Source organism: Canis aureus, chromosome 1 (assembly GCF_053574225.1).
Source record: "Canis aureus isolate CA01 chromosome 1, VMU_Caureus_v.1.0, whole genome shotgun sequence".
Taxonomy (NCBI): domain Eukaryota; kingdom Metazoa; phylum Chordata; class Mammalia; order Carnivora; family Canidae; genus Canis; species Canis aureus.
Window position 1 is genome coordinate 100,769,282 of NC_135611.1, and position 18,356 is coordinate 100,787,637.

Here is an 18,356-nt window from a genome sequence, read left to right on the forward strand (position 1 = left end):
CGGGCCCTCCCCGCCCTTCCCCCACCCAAACCCTCAAGGCCCGAGCGCGGGGCGTCTGCTCGTGTCCCTGCGGCCCCGGCCCGGTGTCCGGGACGGGGAGGCGCCAGCGCGCTGGCTTGCGGGAGCGGGTTGCAGGAGAGGGGCGGGCTGGGGCAAGGCTGCGGGGGTTCCTGAGGCGGGACGACTTTGACGTTGGGGAACCTCTAACGTGAGGCGGGGTCGCGTCGGACTGGTGGCCCACGGTGCGATAACTTCAGGTGAAGACTAGTAAATGCCAGGGGGAGTTTTGGCCAAAGAAGGAGCAGGATCTCCCTGAGGGTTTCAAAACTCCCCCAGGAATTCAACGAAAGCAGATTGGAGGAGGGTGATGAGTTCACTGAGGTCACTGCTGGTAAGAGGCCTAGAAGTGAGACAGCTAGCCTTAGGTCACCTGGCTTCGGGTCTAGGAAAGGGAACACAGAGGCATGGACCCATTTCTCAGAGACCTGCCTCTTCGCACAGGTTCCCATGACTACAGAAACTCTTTTGGAACCCACACAGATCAGTGGACAGCGTCCCAGGACCTTGAGGGTCCTAGCCCCCTATTCCCATGTTGTCTGGATTATGATGTTGTTGGACTCTCAGTGCTATTTCTCCAGACCTTGTGTCTGGGACACTAGAGAAGCCGTAGGCCCAGACTCCTAAGTCCACTGCAGGGTGTATATAGGGGTATTCCCATTACTGGGAATGATGTGAACAGATGTGGAAAGTTAACCTAGGAGCCACTACCAGGATGTGCATATGCTTAGAGGTAAAAGTGATCAGAATGAGTAAGTGATATTGAGATCTTAACAGACTTCATTTGGATGCAGAGTGAACAGTCTGGACTTGAGAGAGTAGGAAGGAAGATCAGAATGAAGGCTACTAATGATAGCCCAGGTGAGAATTAATGGACAGACTTGTAACTTAGAAGTTGTGGTTGGAATCTGGATGCCTGTTGTAAAGGGTAAGTCAATTTTGTAATGTGGAGGATGAGTGAATTAAACTAATAAGTGATGACCTTAGGGTGTTTGATTTTAGCAACTATAGGGATGAAAGTTGCATCATTTGAGATGAGATACTTGGTAGCTTTGTTTTGACCATGTTAAGAGTCTAAGGTATCTCAGAGACCAGGAAATGGAGCCCTAAAATGGGCACCTGGACACACAGTTGAGAAATCTGGGAAGGAATTCAGATTGGATATATTTAAAATGTAGTAGATATTGTGAAGAACAAGTTGAGTAAGCTCTGGTCACATTTAAAAGAGGCAAATTAAAAAAATAAATAAATAAAAGAGGCAAAATTCAGGTTATGGTGGCAAGGCAGGGGAGACTAGAGGTCCAAGAACTGGGTCTTTTGCTTGCATACCAGGGTGATGGTGTCGGGTTTCATATCTACAGGGGAGGGGAGATAAGTGACCAGGAAGGTAGAGTGTATCAGACAAGATAGTCTGACAGATGGTCAAAGCTTCCAAGGGAAAAGTGGACAAGAGATGGATCCAGAGGCAAACAGTAATTGAGGCAAATTATACTCAGACTGGGTATCCCTGGGTGGCTCAGCGGTTTAGTGCCTGCCTTTGCCTCTCTCTGTCTGTCATGAATAAATAAATAAATAAATCTAAAAAAAATTATACTCAGACTGGAACAGGTTCTTATTTACCATCCTTATGGATTCACCAAGAGTTATTTTTTATTTTATTTTATTTCATTTCATTTCATTTTATTTATGATAGACATAGAGAGAGAGGCAGAGACACAGGCAGAGGAAGAAGCAGGCTCCATGCTGGGAGCCTGACCCAGGACTCGATCCCGGGACTCCAGGATCATGCCCTGGGCCAAAGAGTTTGTTTTGACTCTGGTGGAGCCTGGGGTGTTTTCATTCAGCCTGGTATGTGATGAGGAGCAAATGTGGTCATCTGTGAGAACCATTAGTCCTGGGGGGGCTGTCATTGGGACTGGCCTGGCATGAGGACTGGATGGATAGATGAAAGTTGTACTTGCTGAGGGCACATTTTGAAAATACTGAGCTTTGATAATGTATTTGCCATACTTTAAGGTGTTTTTATTTTGTATGATAGTTACTTGGGTTATGAAGAGGCCCTCAAATTTTAAAAATCCAGCCTGGGGATCCCAGGGTGGCTCAGTGGTTTGGCGCCTGCCTTTGGCCCAGGGCGCGATCCTGGAGTCCCAGGATCAAGTCCCACGTCGGGCTCCCGGTATGGAGCCTGCTTCTCTCTCCTTCTGTGTCTCTGCCTCTCTCTCTCTCTCTCTCTCTCTCTCTCTCTCCATGTCTACCATAAATGAATAAATCTTAAAAATAAATAAATAAATAAATAAATATCCAGCCTGAAGAGACTGAATTAAATGGTATGTCTGAGATTAAAAATGTAAAAGTAGGGGCACCTGTGTGGCTCAGTGGTTGAGCCTCTACCTTTAGCTTAGGTCATGATCCTGGGATCCTGGGATTGAGCCCCACATTGGGCTCCCAGCAGGGAGCCTGCTTCTCCCTCTACCTGTGTCTCTGCCTCTCTCTCTGTGTCTCTCATGAATAAATAAATAAAATATTAAAAAAAAAAAAAGTACACCCACTAGGGGCACCTGGCTGGCTCAGTTGGTAGAGCATGCAACTAATAACCTTGAGGTCATGAGTTCAAGCCCACAAAGGGCGTAAAGCTTAACTTAGCAAAAATAAAAAGTATACTCACTAGTCTACATGTGTATAGGTAAAAGAAGAGTGGCCATGAAGTGATAAGTAATGGTGGAAGATTGGAGAAGGGTACATCTGGCTTCATGACAAAGTCTTTTCCATTTGTCTATAGACTGAAAAATAGCCATAACAAAAGATATGTTATTGTATCAGTAATTTTATATGTTGAAAAGAAGTTAAAGGGGATCCCTGGGTGGCTCAGCGGTTTAGCACCTGCCTTTGGCCCAGGGTGTGATCCTGGAGTCCCGGGATAGAGTCCCACGTCAGGCTCCCGGCGTGGAGCCTGCTTCTTCCTCTACCTGTGTCTCTGCCTCTCTCTCTCTCTCTCTATCATAAATAAATAAATAAAATAAATCTTAAAAAAAAAAAAAGAAAAGTTAAAAAGGATAACGGGAAAAAAGAGTGGCATAATAGGAAACTTTTTGTTTCAGGTGTAAGCATGTAGCAAACATGAGAATATATGTTTGCAATATGTCCAGCTTATTTTATTCAGTCGTACTGAAATGAAGCTGCTTAAAAATATATAAAAACTTCTACCTTTCTAGTCTCCACTATATTTTTTTTTCTATGTTCTTGAGGTTATTTGTGGCTACTGAATTGCTATGGTGGAAATAAAATATATTGGTGTAGTACTGGCAACTCTGAGCTTGATGTTCAGTGATATCACACTGGCAGTTTTAAGTTGGCCGTAGTGGGAATATGTATACTGGGGAAATTGCAAACCCTACAAATCATGGCTTGATTCATTTTATTTATTTATTTATTTATTTATTTATTTATTTATTTATTTAATTGTTGGATATCTAGACAAGTGATGGAGAATACATTAATGCAGGTTAAACTATATATGCTGTATGTGGCCACTGCACAAGAAGATTTAGGAAATATTCCTTTGCTATTCAAAAATGATTATTTCTTACTACAAAAAAGCCACATCACTAAAGAATAAATAAAGTTCTGAATAAGTCTTTGTCATTTCATTATCTTATTTGTCAAAGCAAATTCATCTTAAAAACTTGGCAGAAGTTTGAAAAGACATTTTTACCAAAAAAAGACATACAGCTGGCAAATAAATGAAAAAATAGTCAACAGAAATGCAATTTAAGATCACGGTGAGATACTGCTGTACAATTATTGGAAGGGTTTTTTAAAAGGGTTAAAGGTTTAAAAAGATTATACCCACTTACTGCCAAAGATATGGCAGAATTGGAGGTCCCAAATACTGCTGTTAGGAATACAAAAAGAAACAACTATTTTAGATCATAGTTCGTTAAAATTCTATATCCATTAACCTCAGACATTTCACTCCAAAGTAGTAGCAGAGGGAAATGAAATATATCCATATGAAAAATTGATTTAAATCTTTTTACTTGCAACAGTGAAAAACTGAAAATAACCCATATTCATACAGATGAATGAGTAAACAAATAGTTGTACATCTACAAAATATGAATACTCAGCAATATAAAAAGAATGAACTACTAATATAAGCATCATTGATGAATCCCAAAACGTATGCTGCTGTATGCTTTTCTCCCAAGGGGAGAAAGTAAATACTTAATGACTTTAATTATATTAAGTTCCAGACAATGCAAACTAAAGTAATGAAAGATAAATCAGTTTTTAGCTACAGGGCACAGTGCTATCATTAAAGGATGTGAGGTAAACATGGGAGTGATAGATAAGTTCATTATAAACACAATGTTGGAGGTACCTGGGTGGCTCAATTAAGAGTCTGACCTTGGATTTTGGCTCAGATCATGATCTTAGAATTCTGAGATTGAGCCGTGCACTGGGCTCCACAATGAGTGTGACGCCTGCTTAAAATTCTTTCCCTTCTGGCACCCCGGGTGGCTCAGCGGTTTAGCGCCGCCTTCAGCCCAGGGCATGATCCTGGAGACCTGGGATCGAGTCCTGCCTCAGGCTTCGTGCATGGAGCCTGTTTCTCCCTCCGCCTGTGTCTCTGCCTCTCTCTTTCTCTCTGTGTCTCTCATGAATAAATAAAATCTTTTATTTTTATTTTTATTTTATTTATTTATGATAGGCACACAGAGAGAGAGAGAGAGAGAGAGAGAGAGAGAGGCAGAGACATAAGCAGAGGGAGAAGCAGGCTCCATGCACCCGGAGCCCGACGTGGGACTCGATCCCGGGTCTCCGGGATCGCGCCCTGGGCCAAAGGCAGGCGCTAAACCACTGCGCCACCCAGGGATCCCAAATAAATAAAATCTTAAAAAAAAAATTCTTTCCCTTCCCCTGCCTTTGCTTTCTTTTTCTCAAAAATAAATAACAAGCAAACATGATGATGGCTTCAAGTATTTACATAAATGTCATAACTTATCAAATTGTATGTTAAATATATATATCCTTTACCATTTATACCTTACTAAATTTTAAAAATATAATTCGATGTAAAATTTTTTAATTTCCTATTTTTAGGAAATACCCTACATTGATTTTACCATCTCTCTTCTTATGCTCTGCAAAGGCTCCTTGCCTCAGTGGTCAAAAATTAAGTGAACAGTGAAGACTTTCCACCAGATTCAATAGGAATGCTGGCTGGGTCCTAAGTTCCCATAACTTGAAGAAGAGATATCCCTTCTCTGTGTCATTTTTTTCTCTTCACAGAAATGACCTTGAGGACAGTTCACAGAGGCTACAGGAATCCACAAAACTTTCAGGTTATTTTATTTCGTTGTACCTAATGCTGTATGATTCATAGTTTAGGTCTAAGAATTTCTGTATCTATTAACACTTCACAGCCACAATGATTGGAACCTTGTGGATATCTCTTTAGAGGCACATTCTGAGCAATTGGTTAGTCCCTGCCTCCTGCTGTTTAATCTAGTGTTTAATTGTTATTGTTTTGTTTCTTTGGTAATCTCCACATTCAATACGGGTCTCAAACTCATGACACTGAGATCAAGAGTCACACGCTTTTGTGAGTGAGCCAGCTAGGTGCCCCTAATCTAGTGCTTCTGTAGCAATTATAATTTCCCCTACATTTTTACAACCAGTGATGCTACCCTACAGAATTTTGGACATGAGGGCCCATAGCTCCATTGCAGGACCTAGGAGGTTTTCCTCACCACTGCTGAGTACAAGGCAAGATCCCTTGTGAATAAGAATTTCATGGTGCTCTCAGAAGCACCAAAGGTGTCATGAGAATTGCTTCCTTCTCAGGTTGACCTTGAAACCCAGAAACTATTATGGCATTTAAACTACAAAATAGGACCAGAAAGCCTGTAGTCTTTCACTAGAAGCTCTGGGCAGCAATGCAAACAAGGGCAAAAGTGGAGAACTACTCTCCGCTGTGATACTGTCAACCTCTGAGGCACACAAGGTTTGGTATCCCAACAAAAGTGCCGTTCCTTTAGGTTTGTAGAACCCAACTGTTTTTCAGATCATCCCATAGCGTGAACAGTACCCCAAAATTAAAGGGGGCATAACCAATAAAGCCTCTATTATACAAACCAGAGTATAGGGAGGCAAGTTTCTCCTGAGTTGGTGACTTGATGGCTGGGAAATTCCATCACAGGAGTCACATGAAACCAATACCCCTAGAAAAAGTCCATGTTGTCGAGTCAAGAGTATAGCCCACTGGGCCAAACATGGGTCAGGTACAAGGCACAACATATCAAAGAGAAAAAAGAAAGGAGTACTCGGACTTCTCAGTAATCTCTGTTATGAATGGAAAACACCCAAGTTGCCCTGAACTCACTGCACTGGATGAACAATGGAGACTACAGGCACCTGCTAGGTAGTAGAGGTTAAGTGGCTTCTTCTGCAGAAACCTCCCATGGCATAAATCTGGACAGGCCATGAGCAGGTTAGAAAGTGCAATGCAACTCCCATGTATTTGGAATTTGTATATGTTTGGATGTGGTTCAGTTCAGACAGACTGCAACATCATTAGGGATCTCCCTAAGCTCCAACGTATGGAACATTGTACACCCCTACACATGAGAGATGTTGCTACCCATGTGAAATTTGTATTCAAAGAGTGAAGGCTTTGGGGTTCTGGCGTTCTCACATTCATTGCTTCATAAGACCTTGATGCAGTATGAACTTTTCTGTGTGTCTTGAGGCTGGAGTTTTTAGTAGGGGATTTCCCATGTACGCTGCACACATAAAGCTTTTCTTCAAAGTAAGCATTTTGGTATTTTAAGAGCCTGAAGCTGTAGTTCTAGAACTGCACACATTCCTAAAATTATAAAGTCATTTTCCAGTGTGAATTTTCTGATGTGTAGTGAGGGTAGAGGTTTGGCTAAAGGATTTCCCACATTCCCCACACTCATAAGGCTTTTCTCCAGTGTGAACTCTAATGTGTAATGAGGTTAGACATATATCAAAATGATTTCTCACATTCACTGTACTGATAAGGCTTTTCTCCAGTGTGAGTTCTCTGATGTTGAAGGAGCACAAAAATTTTGACGAAATGATTTCCCACATTCACTGCATTCATAAGGCCTTTTTCCACTGTGTACTCTCTGATGGTAAAGGAATGAAGAGCTTTTCTTAATTATTTCCCACGTTCACTGCATTCATAAGGCCTTTCTCCAGTGTGAACTCCCTGATTTGTAATGAGGTTGGCATGTATCATGGATTTCCCACATTTACTACATTCATAAGCCTTTCTGCAGTGTGAACTCTCTTACATTGAAGTAGTGCAGAGTTTTGGTGAAAAGATTTCCCGTATTTTTTTTAAATTTTTTAAAATTTTTTATGATAGTCACAGAGAGAGAGAGAGAGGCAGAGACATAGGCAGAGGGAGAAGCAGGCTCCAAGCACCGGGAGCCCGACATGGGATTCGATCCCGGGTCTCCAGGATCACGCCCTGGGCCAAAGGCAGGCGCCAAACCGCTGCGCCACCCAGGGATCCCAGATTTCCCGTATTGAGTGCACTCATAAGGCCTTACTTCAGTGTGAGTTATCTGATTTGAGTGACATTAGAGTTTTGGCTAAAAGATTTCCCATATTCACTGCACTTATAAGGCCTTTTTCCAGTGTGAATTCTCTGATGTTTAATGAGGTGGGAGCTTTGGCTAAAGGATTTCCCACATTCACTGCACGTAAAACATCTTTCTCCAGGGAGGATGGTCTGGCACTGAACAAATGTGTATTTGAAAGGTATCCTCACACTTCATTCCACTATTTGACTTCTCCCTGGTGTGTGTGGCCTGTTGACGAAATCCTGAGTTGTACAGGAGGACCTCTCAACCTCCCCAAGGGTAAAGGGCTTCCCTGACAGGATTTGCAGTTGTTTACAAATACATCGCTTCTCAGTAGTTTCTCTCCAGTGTTCTGTTTTTAGTATGGATAAAGGTTTGCTCTGAAAATAGTTTCTCAAATGTCCCATACATGCATAATTTCTGCCTGTGATGTGTTCCCTGGTACTCAGCCAAATGGAAAATGTCACTCAAGATCAAGCATTTCATGGGGGTTGGCCTTCTGGGAAGATAGACCTGCCTTGATAATCCTGATCTGTGATCCCTCTTAAACTGAAATATGCTGCTCAGTAAGTGCTTCCTTATCCTCTGCTCCATACCAACAACCTGAAAGCAGAGAAATGCTGGTGAATTACATATTGACTTTGTGTAGGGAAACAGTGCTATTACAGATGTCTGACAAACCCAAGGCTGAGTCCATGGGATTATCTGTAGGACAGAGTGGTTGGGTTCAGGTTGAGGATGAGGGTGCTTAGCAGTACTGGCCAATTGATGTTGAGAGAATGGGGCAGTCCTCACAAGATGAATGGCAAAATCATGAGATGTGACACAAAGATCACAAGCAGGATCTACACCTCATTCCTCCGCAAACAACTTTCGGCCTTTCAGCAGCAATTGGTGACTCATGAGTGCTAGATAGAATGTTATGTCCAGCCCTTGAAAATCTAACTGCAAGAGTTGCTGTTGTTCAGAGATTGAGAATGTGCATACTTCATGACACAAATGTATAAGTCAATGTCATACAACACTGCAGATGGAAAAAGCATCCAACACTGCAGTATGAAAAAGCTTTGAGATGTAGAGTTGAGAGAGGTGAGGATTATCCTTGAGCTAAAGTAAGAGCAGAAGTGACAAGTAGTAGAGTTGACAAGGTGGATAAGCGTGAAGAATGGGTAAAGAAAGGCAAAAATGAGGTGTGGGTGCCACTGTGGCACCAAAAGACAAGCAAATGGATCTCTGGCATAATTTGCACTCAGCCCTAGGGTCATGACCTCCCCCAGCTGCTGCGGCTTATCACAAGGCTACGTTTGAGTTTGTCTTGCTTCAGCTGGATTCCTTTCCATCCTGTGAACCTCTCCCACACACCTTGATAAGCAACTACACAGAAGCTGGATGATTCAAATACTAAGGTAAAGACAGGACAGATACAGCTCTGACTGTTCAAATATAACTCAGCACATGATAGACCATGGGAAGGGAAACTAAATATTACAAGAATAACCCATGGTCCACATAAATACCAAGTCAGTGATGGCAATTTCTGGTACAAGGAAGAATGAAGAAATATTAGTGAGAGGAACGAAGTAGAACCTTGGGTGGCCTGGGCCTGGAAAATTCACCTGGTGATGGAGAAGGCAAGCAAGATGGAATCCACAAGTGCACATCTTCTGATTCTGGATCTATCCTTTCCAGCTAGGAGTAACAGGTGTCAGGCCTACTCAAGGAAGGAGAGGACAGTGTTCAGACCCCAGCCCTACCAACCACAGCACGTATTCAGGGAACTGGGGAAGGAAGCAGTGCCCAAGGTGCTAATGTGAAAAGGGCTGACATGCCAATGGATAAAGGGGAAGAGCAGAGACTAGCTTGTGGCACAGGGGTACATTTTAGGGCCTCACCCAGTGAGACCACAAGTGGCAAATTCTCCAGCATCATACCATGGTACAGGTGTCTCTGAGCTTCAGCAAGGAGACCCTATTCTTCCTAGAAGAAGTACACAGCCACACCCTCAAAGATCACACAGACCTGCCATGATTGGGAGAAATGAAACCACAAATAGCCACTTTTCTGAAGACCTGTAGTCCATTCTCACATATGTCTATCCTATGCCCATCCTTCTTCCAGTTCCCCAACTCAGAGTGGAAACTACACCTCTGGTGCTATTGGTGCTGTTGTCTCTTATGGGGGCCATTAATTACCAGGCCCAGCCATCAGCAATAAGAAGCAGGTGGACAAATAGATATCTAAACTGTGAACCTGGCATAGAGGCATTCAACACCCCCTGCCAATTTCCCTGGTATGGATACGATCATGTAAGCCCCAATACCAGGACCCTGGGGTCCTCAGACATACTGCCTCTCCATATATATGTCACTCTGGACTGCACATCCCTCACATCTCCTGTACCACACCTCTGCCCATATCCACCATCATCTCCCTGTCCTCCTATTTAAGAATCTCCCTGGCCTCCACACATATTAAAGTATTTTGATCACCTCCTTTTCACTTCGCTGGTGAGGGTGGGATTCCTACTCAGAGTTGTGGGAATTGTATAGATGCACACGAATATTGGACAAAGATTAGCAGCATCTTATTAACCATACATTTTCACAGCCTGGGATAGACCATCACATACCACATAGGGCTACATGGGGTTACACTATGTGAAACAATGAACAACCAGCAGCTGTGGGATCAAGTTTTGTAGGTGTAGGGTAGGTGCCCCTGGTTCCTACAGGAGGATACAATTCCCTTTTCTGAATAACAACAAAGAGCAGACAAGGAAGTGAAACCCACTGCAAAGAGATAAGCAGGAACTATTTCTGGTCCTTTTTATTAAAAGGGTACAGTCAAAAGATCTTATCTGAGGGGCACCTGGGAGAGTGTCCGACTCTTGAGCTCAGCTCAGGTCTTGATCTCATGATCATGAGTTCAAGTGCCATGCTGGGCTCCATGCTGGGCTTGGACTCTACTTTAAAAAAGTTTTTTTTTTTTTTTTTTGAAGACCTTATCTGCAGGAGCAGAGTGAAGTGGGGAACTGGTGCTTAGGCCATTTGAGGTTGTCCTGGTTTCAATACATGTTAAGGCAACATATAATACTGAGACTTAATTTCAGACCTTATACCACATTTAGCAAACCTCACCCAGAGTATGCTTGGCAAATTCATACAGGATCCAGTTGTAACCTAGATTTCCCATGGCTCGTTAGTGGCACCAAGTGCCAAAGTCTTCATTGCAGGCCTCCCTGCGTGGCTCCATTTCTTGCCTCAGTGTTGGCAAGAAGAATCATGTATTGCTTTCAGATACCTATGGCCTTCTTCCACTTCTATATGCACTTGCTGCTCCCTTACCAATCGACCTTCCTCTTCCTCTACTTGACCCTCATTCAAGTTGGCCCATTTGAGGCCTACCAACTCTAATAGATGACAACATTTGCCCCCAATCTCATCCTCTAGGTTGAATGAAACATGAAAGAGCACACCAAAGTCGCCAAAAAAATCCTACTAGAGGGGATCCCTGGGTGGCTCAGGAGTTTAGCACCTGCATTTGGCCCAGGGCATGATCCTTTGGTCCTGGGATCAAGTCCCGCATTGGGCTCCCTGCATGAAGCCTCCTTCTCCCTCTGTCTCTGCCTCTCTCTCTCTCTCTCTGTCTCATGAATAAATAACATCTTTAAAAAAAAAATCCTACTAGAGAGTCCACAGAGCGGCAAATGAGCACCAACTCCAACCTGATGGTCCTCTTGCCTCAATCCTAGGCCTCCCATGTCCATTTTTCACTTGGAAGCCTTGGTCATCTGCCATACTATCCTCTCCCCAACACATCCTCTCTTTATGGCCAGAATCCAACCCCTTTTCCTAAACCACCACTCTCATCCATTAACCATCCCTTGGACTATGACAATAGCCTCTACTCTGATCTTCCTTTCCTCTCTCAACCCCAGTGTGTTCTCCACTCAACAACCTGTTAAGACCTTCATAAAATGGCCTCTCCCTCTGATCCAAACCTCCCACCACCGGGAGACAGATAAACATCTTTTCCAACCATTTTTATCCTATTGTCCTCTGCTTTTTGATCTTATCTAAAAGAGAGGAGACCTGTGGTTTCTTGACCACCAACTTACTTTTACCTGTAAGCATTTGGAAATCTTGGATCCAGTTCCTGGAAGAACCCTACACACCCATTTATACTGATTGCCAGTAATGAGCATATCTGTACATAAACTGGACACCGACATGCCTTAGGGCTTGGGATTTCAACAGGGTTCCAACTTAAAGACTGGAGGAGGAACAGCACTAAGAGTCCTCCAACACCACAATCCAGAGAAAATGGGGGTAGGAGGTTGGGCCCTCCAATGAACTGTGGATTCCATAACAGCTTCTGCAGTCATGGCAACTTGTGCAAATATGTGGGCTTTAGAGAAATAGGTTCAGGGTGGTGTTGGAGGAGCTCATGCTTCCTTGCACTCTTCTCTAGTCTCAGAACCAGGGGTCCAAAGGCTAGCTGTCTCACTCCTGGGCCTACGTGCTCACTGTTACCTCTTGCCAGCAGTGACCTCAGTGAACTCATCACCCTCCTCCCATCTGCTCTTTTCTTTGAACTCCTCGGGGGAGTTTTAAAACCCTCAGGGAGATTCTGTCCCTCCTTTGGCCAAAACTCCCCCTGGTGTTTACTACAGTCCTCACCTGAAGTTACCGCACCGCGGGCCACGGTCCCTACGTGACCCCACCTCACCTCCCTGTTCCCCCACGTCAGAGTCCTCCTGCCTCAGGCCCCCCACAGACTCTGTACCAGCCCGCCCCTCCCCTGCAGCCCGTTCCCGCACCCCGGCGTTTCCCTGTCCCGGACACCGGGCCGGGGCGCAGGGACGCGAGCAGGCGCCCCGCGCTCGGGCCTTGAGGATCTGGGTGGGCGGAGGGCAGGATGGGCCTGCGGAACCAGCGTTTACCTGAGCTGGGACCCTGGGCGAGGCCGCCGGCATCGGACTCGGGGGGCGGGGCGAACACCCTCGACCACGTCCCTATCCCGGCCTCAGCAGGGGCATCTATCATGATGCTTTTTATATCTGCTTTGACAAAATCTGCTCTGTATATTTAACAAAGGGAATTTTTTCCCATGACCTTTCTTTTCCTTTTTCTTTTTTATAGAGAAAGAGAAAGTGCAAATGGTGGAGAGGGAGAAGAACAGAGAGAATTTTAAGCAGGCTTCAGGCCCAGTTTGGAGGCTGGTGTGGGGCTGTATCTCATGATCCTAAGATCATGACCTAAGCCAAAATCAAGAGTTCCATGCTTAACTGACTGAGCCACCCGGTGCTCCATTTCCATGGTCTTTTACAAGCTGCAATTCTCGTAAAAGCCTTATCCACCTATAATTAATATTTTTGTGTGTTTTGAAGTGGAAGTCTAAATTGGTATTTGACCAGTTGGGTTTCCCCGTTGCACAGACAATATAATTAACAGCCACTATTAGGACAACTGTAGCCCGAAGAATAAACAGAATTTGAGCCTTTGCAAGTTTTAGACAATTTCAACTAATAGTGAATTTAACTTGATATCTGTGGTCAGTTGAAAAAGGCTCCTTTATAGGGCAAAAGAAATTTTGCAGATGTGATTTTTTTTCAGACGTGATTAAGATAAGAGTTTTGGGATGGAATGATTATCTGGGATGGATTAACCTAGATGAGCTCTAAGCATAATCACAAAATTGGGGACAGAGGGAGATTTGACTATAGAAGAGGAGAAGGCAATGTGATAAGGCAGATTATTCTACTGCAAGGAATATGGACAGCCACAAGAAGCTGGAAAAGGCAAAGGAAATTTCCTCAGAAACCACTCTGCCCACACCTTGACTTTAGCCTCATAAGAATCATTTCAGACTCCTGGCTTCCAAAACTGCAAGAGAATAAATCTCTGTTTTTTTTTAAGGTGTTGTTTTTTGTTGTTTTTGTTTATTTATTCATGAGAGATATACACACAGAGAGGCAGAAACACAGGCAGAGGGAGAAGCAGGCTCCATGCAGGGAGCCTGACATGGGACTCAATCTCTGGTCTCCAGGATCACGCCCTGGACCAAAGGCAGGCGCCAAACCACTGAGCCACCCAGGGATCCCCAAATCTCCGTTGTTTTAAGCCACTAAACTTTTTATGGTAGCAATAGGAAATATCTAAGGCAAAAAAGGGTAAACTTCTTATTTGCCTGCAACAGGAAGCTATATCTATAAGACATAGTCTCCACGAACAATGATGGGGCTAGTGCTTTGGGGGTTTTTTTTGTTTTTGTTTTTGTTTTTAAGATTTTATGTATTTGTTTGAAAGAGACAGTGCATGAGCTGGGAGGTGGGGGGCAGAGGGAGAGGGACAAGCCAACTCTGCACTGAGTGAGGAGCCTGACACAGGGCTCAATCCCATGCCGAGATCATGACCTGAGCTGAAGTCAGATGCTCAACTGACTGAGCCACCCAGGTGCCCCATGATGGAGCTAGTCTTATATAGGATATTAGGAAGTTTGGTATTTAGTGCATACTGGACTTTCAGAAATGGGAGTGTTTAGAGTCGGACAGAATTTTTTCTCTGTTATCACAGGCACTGGAGTACCTCTGGTGTCCAGAAGCTTCCTGTCAGAAACATGGCCCCTGGAATGAGGCACTTGGCTGATTGGTTGTTGGTTAGGAGCCTGGGACTGTCCCTGGTTGGCTGTCTTCCTGGACTAGGATTTATAACTGATTGATTTTCAGATGTTTAGTAATGATACTGATTGTCTAGCTTTCAGAAGTGTAGTATTGGAACAAGATTGATTCCAATGGGCTGATTTTCTGAGCCATATATATTGATGCACAGTTATCTCAAATGAGCTGTGAGTAGTTGTTAAAAGGATAGTCTTGGGATCCCCGGGTGGCGCAGCGGTTTAGCGCCTGCCTTTGGCCCAGGGCGCGATCCTGGAGACCCGGGATCGAATCCCACGTCGGGCTCCCGGTGCATGCAGCCTGCTTCTCCCTCTGCCTATGTCTCTGCCTCTCTCTCTCTGTGTGTGTGTGACTATCATAAAAAAAAAAAAATTAAACAACTTAAAAAAAAGGATAGTCTTGTCCTTTGTTTTTTATTTTTATTTTTTTAATATTTTATTTATTTATTCATGAGAGGCACACAGAAAGAGAGACAGAGACACAGGCAGAGGGAGAAGCAGGCTCCATGCAGGGAGCCCAACTTGGGACTTGATCCCTGGTCTCCGGGATCACCCTGGACCAAAGGTAGCGCTAAACCGCTGAACCACCCGGGCTGCCCATTTTCCTTTGTTTTTTAAAGAAAGATTTTTTTATTGGGATGCCTGGGTGGCTCAGTGGTTGAGTGCCTGCCTTCAGCCCAGGGCGTGATCCTGGAGTCCTGGGATCGAGTCCCACATCAGGCTTCCTGCAGGAAGCCTGCTTCTCTCTTTGCCTATGTATCTGCCTCTCTCTTTCTCTGCATCTCTCATGAATAAAATCTTTCAAAAAAAAAAAAAAAAGATTTTATAAGAGAGAGAGCACATGTGAGAGAGCATGAAATGTGGGAGGGGCAGAGAGAGGGAAAAGCAGACTTCCCGCTGAGCGAGGATCCAGACATGGGACTCCATCCCAGTACCCATGAGATCATGACCTGAGCCAGACAGACACTTAACTGACTGAGCCACTCAGGTGCCCCAGTCTTTTTCTTTCTTGAATTTGAAAAATAAGAATTTCCAGAGATTGAACCCCATGTGGAGCTCCATGCTCAGTGAGGAGTCTGCTTCTCCCTCTCCCCCCTCCCCACCTCTTGTGTGCTTGCTCACTCTCTCTCTCAAATAAATAAAACCTTTTTAAAAAAAGAACTTTATTTTTTTCAAAGATTTTATTTATTTATTCATGAAAGACACAGAGAGAGGGAGAAAGAGGCAGAGACCTAGGCAGAGGGAAAAGCAGGCTCTCTGCAGGGAGTCTGATGCGGGACATGCTCCCAACATCCTGGGATCACAACCTGAGCCAAAGGCAGATGCTCAACTGCTGAGCCACCCAGATGCCCTTTTAAAAAAGAATTTTAAATTCTAAATGCTATCTGTTGCTCTTCCCTTAACCTATCTTGCAGGACAAATCATAAGGAATTGTATCTAAGCTCTAAACCCAATGTGGGGCTTGAATTCACGATCTTGACATCAAGATTTACATGCTCTACTGACTGAGCCAGTCAGGTGCTCCAGCAATTGTCTTGATCTTTATTTGTAGAGATATGATTTTCAACTAGTGTCATTTAAATGAGTTTAGTGTCAATTACTGTGGTGAGAAAATAAACCTAATTGCTAAATTTTGGTATTTTATTGAAAAGCAAAATATAAAAACACTTTAGGCATCCTGACATTGTCAATGAAGAATGCAGAACAAAAATCACTGAAGGTAAGACATGTATTAGAGAGAACTCCTGGCAACCCTACTCATGATGTGCCTCATCCAATTAAGGTAGTGCCTAAAACCTAGTAGTTTCTCATTGAACATATATGTGAGAATGAGTTACCATGACAACATAGTTTTGCTATTGATTTTTACCATTCTGATCTTTCCTAAATACCCTTTTATCTCATTCCAATTGCTCCATGTTTCCAGGAAAAAAAAAAAAAAAAAACTAGACAAAGCTTTGATTGTGGTCAAGATTCCAATACAGCTATGTGCTCAACTTCATTTTTTTCATTTTTCATACTTATGTACTCAGAATTTTTTTCAGTGATAATCTCAACTCCCTGTGCTGAAACCTACTTAAAGTAACATGTGAGGGGCACCTGGGTGGCTCAGTTGGTTAAGTGTGTGTCTTTGGCCTGGGTCATGATTTCTGGGTCCTGGAATGGAGTCTGCTGCTCTTGCTCTCGTGCTCTCTTGCTCTCTCCCTCTCTACATTCTCTCTGTCAAATAAATAAGTCTTTAATAAAAAATAAAAATAAATAAAATAACACGTGAAATGGTACATTCAACAATGACAGACACTGTCCAGGGAGGAGGTGACATTCAAATGGTTGTGCTCTTTCAGACAGATCTCAGATCTTAAAAGCAATTCTATGTATCTTAGGATATGGAGTAAGAAATATTATCTGCAGTCAAATGCTCTACCACTGAGCTATACCCCCTAGAAAAAAAAGAAATATTATCTGGAATAAACAGTGTCCCTCGCTGGGTTGATACAATCACTGATGATACAAGCAGGAGTAAAGTTTTCTGAGTTAATTTGTCCACTAACTTCATGGATGTTAAACATCCCCCCTTTTTTTTTTTTCACTCCATGGCCCTGTCTGGAGTCTCTTCCCTCTTGTCCCTAACCAGAACTGAAGTTTGCAAAACTGATTCTAAAGCTTCATTCTATACGTTTATTTAAAAAGCAGCAAAGTAGGGATCCCTGGGTGGCGCAGCGGTTTGGCGCCTGCCTTTGGCCCAGGGCGTGATCCTGGAGACCCGGGATCGAATCCCATATCAGGCTCCCGATGCATGGAGCCTGCTTCTCCCTCTGCCTGTGTCTCTGCCTCTCTCTCTCTCTCTCTGACTATCATAAGTAAATAAATAAAAATTAAAAAAAAAAATAAAAATAAAAATAAAAAGCAGCAAAGTAATAGTTATTAGCTCCAAGATATGAGTGGGCGGAGAGAGACTTTGTGGTGGTGTGTGTCCATTTGTTTTTGCAGCTTTGGTGAATATACGAAGTAATAGGTCTACAAACATTTCTGTGATGGTACAGAGTACACTTCGCAGAATCTGGATGCCGCCGGCGACGAGGAGAGAAGTCACACCACATGCTTGAGGGGTAGGGATACCATTGACCACGCCCTTCGCGGTGGTCCCTTACTTTTCCCAGGAACGTCAGCCCAGAGCCACTTTCCTGGATCTATGGTTCCTAGAGAACTACATTACCCAAAAGCCCAAGCGCCGCAGTCCAATGAAAGCCCGGGATAGGGGCGTTTCCGTGAGTGCGACAGGCTTTTGGGCGGTACTTCCGGCATCCTCCTAGCAATGAACCTGTCGCTTTTTGCTAGGATCTACCCAACCCTAGGCTTTTGAATGCTTGGTTAGGCCGGAGGTGAAGGAGTTGTCCCCGTTTCACAGAGACTACTCGGAGGCTCGGCGCTGGCGACGCCCACCGTGGCCCCGCCGTGGGGCTAGACTTGGGACTGCGGTGTTTGACGGTGTTTGAGTTCCCGACCTAGACCCGGAACGCTCCGGGCCTCGCTCCGCCCCCGAGTCTGATGGCGGCGGCGGCCGCGCCAAGCATCCCGACGCAGGTAAACTCTCGTCCCCCGGGCTCTCGCCTTCCTTCCCACCCCCACCCCCAAGACCCTCAAGGCCTGAGCACCCGGCGCTTGTTCGCGTCCTGTGGCCCAGGCTCGGGTGTCCGGGACCGGGAGGCGCCGGTGGCCGGGGGCCCCGTGTGTTTGCGCCGGCGCGCCGGCGTGCGGGAGCGGACTGCAGGCGAGGGGCGGGCTGGGGCAGAGGCGGGAGGACTCTTCTGTTCAGAGAGCGTGAGGCAGCGGCTCGGCTCCCCTTTCAGGAGAAGTTATACTGTCATTGTGGGGGCTCTGGGAGCCATAGGGGTTTTGAATTTTTTTTTTTTTTTTTTTTTATTTATGATAGTCACAGAGAGAGAGAGAGAGAGAGAGAGGCAGAGACACAGGCAGAGGGAGAAGCAGGCTCCATGCACCGGGAGC

The 18,356-nt window shown here is 44.5% G+C and overlaps 1 protein-coding gene and 1 long non-coding RNA gene across 4 annotated transcripts in view; both read left to right on the forward strand.

The window, feature by feature from the left end:
- The window catches only part of ZNF671 (zinc finger protein 671), a 41,426-nt gene that overhangs the window by 1,035 nt on the left and 22,035 nt on the right, over window positions 1-18,356 (forward strand). The window contains exon 1 of one of the 3 annotated variants that reach the window (XM_077912633.1): window positions 17,526-17,933. The exons of 1 other annotated variant lie outside the window; for it this stretch is intronic. Coding sequence is in view for 1 of the 2 variants with exons in the window: in XM_077912618.1 (XP_077768744.1) it covers window positions 17,898-17,933 (36 nt within the window). In the remaining variant the exon portion in view is untranslated. Of the gene's footprint in view, window positions 1-17,525; window positions 17,934-18,356 lie in introns of those variants that run through there. One more of the 3 variants, XM_077912618.1, reaches the window with a different exon arrangement.
- Window positions 12-17,770, forward strand: LOC144322542 (uncharacterized). The gene is made up of 3 exons (XR_013388171.1): window positions 12-918; window positions 17,340-17,458; window positions 17,758-17,770. It is a non-coding gene; the product is annotated as an uncharacterized LOC144322542 (long non-coding RNA).